The 7,280-nt window shown below is 41.7% G+C and overlaps 1 protein-coding gene across 1 annotated transcript; it reads left to right on the forward strand.

Annotated features, from left to right (window-relative positions):
• Positions 1-3,644: 3,644 nt before the first annotated feature.
• tac4 (tachykinin precursor 4) lies at positions 3,645-6,421 on the forward strand. Its single transcript, XM_073494060.1, has 5 exons — positions 3,645-3,770; positions 5,726-5,822; positions 5,949-5,981; positions 6,121-6,174; positions 6,387-6,421. The coding sequence occupies exons 1-5, from the start codon at positions 3,645-3,647 to the stop codon at positions 6,419-6,421; spliced, it is 345 nt and encodes a 114-aa protein (XP_073350161.1).
• The last annotated feature ends 859 nt before the right edge of the window (positions 6,422-7,280 follow it).

A 7,280-nucleotide genomic window follows, 5' to 3' on the forward strand; every position in this document is an offset into this window, starting at 1 on the left:
TAGAACTGAAGACACACTGATGTGGCGATGGGGAGCCGAGCCATAGGTCTACACCAGAAAACACAGGTGGCCAAGGGGGAGTAACCCTGGCAAAAAGAATACGCACATAGGGTCTAGCAGGGGCAACTACACAGACATGTGCCATCATCACCACCATCACCACCATCATCATCACATGCCATCACCCTCATCTAGTCGGGCTGGATTGAGTCCGATGGGCAGAGCATTGATCTCAGCAAACAATGGAACATTTCCTGCAATGTTAACATAACCAATCCGATCAAGTTCTCTGTTGAATAAAGTCGGCTGAACAAGTTTTTCCTTTGTGTCCTGCTGGCAAATACAACATCTGTCCCAGTTGGTTTTCTGAACTGTTATGATAACCTCTGCCATGTCTGCAGCAAATGTATAGGCAAAGGCCGAGGGTTCATCCTTTTACCACCTTTTACCAAGCACATTCTTGTATGGGATACAACTAGGTTCATGCTTTCGCCCTACACCTAGTCCAATCGTTCATCCAATGCCGTTTAAATCCCGTGCGATCTGTACACCATCCGGTTAACTAAAACCCTGTTAACCTTAGCTCGGCTCTCCCGCGCTGGCACAACCTGTCAATTCAGGTGCGGCTATCTAACTGATTTGGGGTAAAGTAGATAACATTTGGGATACTAACTTTCAATTAGCTGACATTGAACCCCACTCTGAGTTTAACAGCAGTGATATATCACCAGTGTGCCCTGGTAGTGCAGATATTCACTCTAGTCTAAATTACCTGTAATCACCAAATCAACACAAGTGTATTTTTATGCATCAGTGCTAGAGGTCATAAAATGACTCTAAATCCTCTTTACTAAAAAAACAATATTTATATGAGAAAATGGACCTTTTGAAGATCCATTAGGCGGCTCACGCCAGTTTCCGTGCTTGTATTAGCCTAAATGCTCCAATAAGGTGGCAGCCATCTTGAAAAATGTCCGCCATCTCGAAATCTCAATTGGCTGTGAGCATTTTCTGGTCAAGTGACCCATGTACACTGCGCATGCAAATTTTCATGTGTGTATCACCAACTGAATGATTACATCACTTAACTGCTCTACTAAGGTGGCGGCCATCTTGAAAAATGAAGTGAAGTAGGAGTGTCTTCAGACTTTCTGTGCAGTACATAAGAACCATTAAGTTCTGTGGAAGGCAACCAGTGTCAGATGAGTAAAGATGCTGGGGGTGGAGGTTGTGGTTAATGGCTGGGTCAAACAAACATCTGACTTTTACCTGGGAGACTGGTCCCTCGTGAAACCAAAAGTCATAGCGGACATGTTTTAACTTACATCACCTACATAATGTCATTTTTTCCTAAACCTAACCAAAATGCAACCGTTACACAATGTTTTTATTTGTGTTGGCTTGAAGATGAAAGTCATCTGACAATGGATGACAACAGGGTCAGCTGTCTATGGATCTGCTCTCCATAGAAGTCAATGGGAAGGGCTCGTTTATCATGTGCTTGCAAAATTGGACTTTGGCGTTTGCGCTGCACGCAATTTGAAAGTGTACATTTTTTAATTTTGTACACAGATTAAAGAGACCTGAAACCTGAGAGTGCAGGTATTTGATCATTACCCAAAAATTACAATTTTGACCTGATGATGGTGCGAAATAAAAAAAAATGAAGCAAAGTCTACTTGTGCCCCCTCATAGAAGGTTATGGCTTCAGTGTGAACATTAAATGTCAGCAGAAGAGCAGTTTTGGTTTTCAGATTGTTTTATTTGAGGAATCTAAAGCATAAATAGACAACTTTTTCAACTTTCAAAACTTTCCTTGTTGTATTGCTGTTAGCGCCACTGTTGAAAAGACAGCAAGCAAGCAGCCTGACTCCTGTCCAAAGCAAGAAAAACCCATAAGAATCCCAATTTGACCTAGAAACCCTGATCTCAGTGCTATGAAGAGGCAGAGTAAAACACCTGATTGTATTAACACTTGCCAGCTTTTGTTACTTCCTGATCTAGTAGAAAGAATGTTGGTTTTAAACTGTCTCAAGTCTCGGTGGTGAGAGGAATCATATATCAACAAGGGATGCAGGGTTCTCTTTATTTTGCAGTGTAGCGTTTCCACAGTTATTCCAGGTGTTCCACCCTCATAGCGACCTGGGAAAACGATGACATTTCCTGTTTTGGTTGCACAATGACAACACGCTTTAATACCACCTTCATTTTTCCGGGAAATATCCAGCCCGGTGGCAGATTAAATAGCATTGTGAAAGCGAGACTTACAGGGAACCAATCTATCATTGATGGTGTCATTTTCCTACAGCCATTACACTGTGAGTGTGAGTATTTACTTCAGAACGATAAGCAAAAAAAGTTGTCTATTGTCAGTTTAAGGAAGGCTTAGAAGAAGAGTATTTTGAGAAGCTACTCACTACAGTGACTAGAAGGGCTCTGACCTAGTCCTGCACCACCCCTAACCCTAACCAAAACCTAAGCTTTAGATGCAAGAGTGGTGGAGCTGAACCACCCATTTGGCTCTGCAGTGAGCACAACCTGAGGAAGAGAAAATAATCAAAAAGACATTTGTGTAACAGATTTAAAAAAAAAATGATTTAGCTACCCAGGGGCCAATTCAGGGGCCCCTACCTCCCAGTTGGACATCAGTGAGTCATGGAGGACACAAGAGTGCAGAGAAGGAGGAAGTCACAGTGCGTACAGTGTTGACGATCCAGAAAGTGTACTGTTTAAATAATCGTACAAGAGTCTGAAGAATCACACAGATGCCCTAAATGCTAAATGGGATTTTCTTTTCTTCAAGCTGTTGTTGCTGGTCACAGAGCGAGGGGAGGGATGTGTTCTTGTCAAAGACTGTCACTGCAGTGATTATTTAAACTATAAATTCAACATCACGCTGCCGGGCCACCCACCTGCAGAGTCACACAAACAAAGCATGAATACATCACAGCTGAAAATCAAATTGCACCTGGAGAAGATGACACGAGCCATAAAGATGGGACGAAACATGATGTGATCTGGTTCAGCTTTGCAGGCAGGCCTGAAATTGAAAATATAACCATGTCAGGGTTATTTGTGATGTGGTTTGGCAGATTGCGGTCTTCGGCCTCCTGTCTTTGCCTGTGGCCCCCTTTTTTTTCCTCTTCCCTGTTGTTCATTGACCTGATAACTCAAACACACTGGAGTGTCAGCTTCCTCGCCCCACTCTGTTCATTTATACCCCATTTAGCTGCCTGATGAGCTCGCCTATCAATCATGTGGACAAAAGGAAAAATCGCAGGTGAGTAACAGAAACAAACACATCCATCCTTTGGGAAGTGGTCAGTTGGCAGTTGGATAAGGTGAGGCTTATTCACTGTCTACGCACATTACCTCTGAGTCAGACAGAGAAAAAACTGGCCTGCAGGATATATTCACTTTAATATCAGACTGGAGGAGGCGGGGAGGGGCGAGCAGAGGGACCCTATAAGAGCAGACGGAGACCTCCACTCAGGACCAACGCGAAAAAAAGTGCAGAAGGAAACACACTTCTTCAGTTTGAAGTGATTTGGCTGCTGCATGCGTCCAGATCGGGGAAGTTTTTCTTGACCAACTGCAGCCACTTTTATATATATATATATATATTTCGGCACCCTAAGGTGACGATGGAGGCTCTGAAGTTCCTAGTTGTGCTGTTGGTGGTCGTGTTCGTGCAGGTTTTCGGCGCGCTGGGCAGTCCGCTCTCCGGCGAGGAAGAAGACGGAGAGGTGTGGACGGTGGAGAACTGGCAGGTAAAGGACACATCATCATCAGAGTCGTGTTTTGTGATGGATTTATGGATTTTTGTTAGATATTTAGCTCTATAGGGGATAAACAGCGGGGTATATTCATATTGCACTGAGAAATAGATGTGCGCAGGTGCCTTGTTATGAAAAATGCCAAACAAAAACCTTCTCAAGTAGGCGCGAGGATCCTCCAAACTGCTCGCAGTCAAGATGAAAATGAACTATTCAGAAATAAAGACTCATGGCTGATAAGAAAGTAAAAGTGTGACTCAAGAAGAACAACTTGTGGAGAGAATGACTCTCAGGATGCGAGTGTGGAAGATGTATTTGAGGAAATGTGGAGAAAAAGAGAATTTTGTCCTCTGAACTATATTAAACGCTTTCCCACCGTAATCCGCCATCAGATAAATCCGTAATCAGCTAAATAACTATGTTAGATTTAGTTAAAATCTTGAGAAAGACAAAGGGACCTCCCGTCTTTCCTTTTCTCCGGTTTTACGCATCTACCGCTGGCGCTCGCATTTCAGCACCGCGGAGAGCGACGCTCATTAAACGCACCTGCTGGTGATCAGTTCGTCACCTCAGAGACACCAAACGATCTGAGCCGAACATCAGCCAGGAGGCAGCAGTGAAACATGTTGAAGGAACAAGAGCTTTAATCTGTTAAAGAACAGTATGCACCCTTTTAACATTGTGTTACAAACAAGCAAATGAAGATGAACATATTTATATCAACTTAGAAAACAACACACTAATGTTAGATTATCATCATGCTTTCCAAATTAATGGTAATATATATTTAAAAAAAAAAAAAAAAAAAACACAAGCTGTGTAAATGGTTGTTATAATATTTTATAGCCTAAGCTAATCTGCCATTTCCGTCCCTAGATGGGTCTTTAAAATAAACTCAACGACAAATTCACAAGAAACAATACAAGCAATAACTCAACAATAAATGTGTAGAAGGAAGTACAGAGAGCATTATAAAACACAAACTGTAATACAATACAACAAAACACCATAAAACAAGAAGCACCAGATCATTCAGGACCACATGACTGATCCTTCCTAAAGAACTGGTTCAGTGTGAGTTTAACATGGTCCCAGTCAGGATCCAGTTTGAGTTCTGCAGGTAAAGAGTTCCACATGTTGACCCCTTTTGTTGCTATAGACCTCATAGCCTACTTTGATCAATACATCAATATTGAATCTGTTCTTTACCACATTATCAATGTTTTATCAGTTGGTTGATTTTCAGTTCTAGGGCATCTTTTATCGGACGATCTTAGCTGAAAATAATATCAGGTTTGTTGTTTTACCTGGAAAACATGCAAGAGTTGAATCAGTATTAGAGTGACAGTGACAGTAACCTACAGTGTTCTTCTCAGCCTCCATTTATCAGAGTTGTGATTGTGTGACCGACTGCCTGTAAGGCAAAACCCAGGGGAAAGAAAGTGTTCAGCCCACGAGCTGCTGCTGCTTATTGCTGTGAGCGCACAGTGATAACGGAAGACAGATGAGTGTTTGGACATTTTATCACCTCTTCTCTCACCTGGATTTTGACAGCTGAAGAGAAAGTTTAGAGGAAATTTAGAGTGCAAACTGAAACTGTGTGAAAAGTGTGAAAAATGGGACAGAAACAGGATTTTGAAAAGTGAGAAGTGCATGTCCTCCCCACCTCCAGAGAGAATGATGCCCCTGTGTATAATACTTAATTTTTCATTGACTTAAATACATTTAAATGAGCTAATTACATCCCAAACTTAATGAGTGCGACTCAGTTTCAGCACCATGAGCAACATCAGCTCACCCACTCATCAGACAGCAGAGACTTGATGATTTACAGGTGGAATAACTTCCTGTGCAGAACATGCAATGACTAAAAATCCACTTTATTGTGTGTGTGTGTGTGTGTGTGTGTGTGTGTGTGTGTGTGTGTGTGTGTGTGTGTGTGTGTGAAGGGCTACCCACTAGACAGAGGAATAACAATCCGGCTGGCAGACCTCATCAAGCGGTCCAAAGCACAGCAGTTCCATGGGCTGATGGGAAGAAGCTCAGGTAAACAAAACAAATCGCCATAATGTACTTTGTGGCATTTCTGTATAATATTCTGACTGAAACTCGTGGTCTCCCTGTTGCACTGTTTTATTACCATTACAACATTTTATCTCTCTTTAATTTCAGGCGCATCTCAACCTGTGAGACTGGGCAGGAAAAGTAAGTGTAATAACACCATAATAAATATATGAGTGTTGTCCTGCTTTCCTGTTTTTTTACGACAAGTCTTAAGATAACTTGGCTTCTTTTAACCCTCATGACGATCTTTTTTCTCTGTATCGCTGTGTCTCTTCACCAGGAAATAAAGGGGAGATGTTTGTTGGACTCATGGGCAAAAGGAGTTTAGGTGGAGGTAATGCAAACTAAGGGAAGGGAATTTTAAAGGAGACATATTATGCTGCAGCACTGCATTCCTCCTCTGTCTGACACGCTCTGTTTTAGCTCCTGTCACTTTTGCCTCTTTTTAAACCAGTACTGATCTTCGCCGGTTATTCCGGTCAGATAATGATTATGCTGCAGAAATCCTGAGTCTAATATTCTGCTCTTTTTCTCTCTATTTTCCAGATACGGAAGAGGAATGGCAATCTGACTCTTACTAAAGACACCTGAACAACCATAATCAAAGCTCGGACTGAACTATAACGCCCTATTCAGTCCTCTGTTGTTGATCAACAGGACATGGAGTATCACACAGTCGGATCAGGACAGATGCCCGCACACCTGTTGCAATTAACTGAAAATTAATTTTAACTGCTGCAAGTCACTGACGTCATCGCCTGTCCATCACTTTGAACTATAACCTATATTGTTATAGATAATATGTAGTCATATTTAAAACTATGTACATGTAACCCTGATGTCTTTTAAGAGAGTTTGCTTTATTCAAATACATCCATTAAACAGCTGATAATATTAGCTACACGTGTCTTTATTCTGTGGTGCCACTACTGCTGTGGAACTGGGATGTCAGTGAGTGTACTGTTCGTCATCATTGGGATGGATCAGCATGACTAATAGTTCACTTTATAGCTGGGGGGAAAATCATGCTCTTTTAACTCCATGGTAACATAATGTTGGCATAATCTTGCAGATGAATGAATAAAATATTTTGTTCACATAGGTGTCTGCACTTGCTTTTGCTCTGAATGGATACATATTTATATATGTTATATTTGAAGAGAAAAAGTGAGGTATTTATTTACTTCCTCCTACTGTTTTACACACTGGGAAAAGGATGCGAACATATCTCGTAAAGGGGCACTCCAGTGTCATAACTAAGGCAGCAGAGGCTGGCATAACCTGATTCATTGGTATGGGTAAAGTCAATGGTTCCCACATTGACTGTATAAAGTATAGACAGACTTTCTGTCTGAAAAGTGAAGCCGATGCAGAAGTGTCTTAGAGCTGCATTATTTCCAATGGCCATCAGGAAGTGAATCCACTGGTTTCAAACCAAGT

Source organism: Pagrus major, chromosome 23 (genome assembly GCF_040436345.1).
Source record: "Pagrus major chromosome 23, Pma_NU_1.0".
Classification (NCBI taxonomy): domain Eukaryota; kingdom Metazoa; phylum Chordata; class Actinopteri; order Spariformes; family Sparidae; genus Pagrus; species Pagrus major.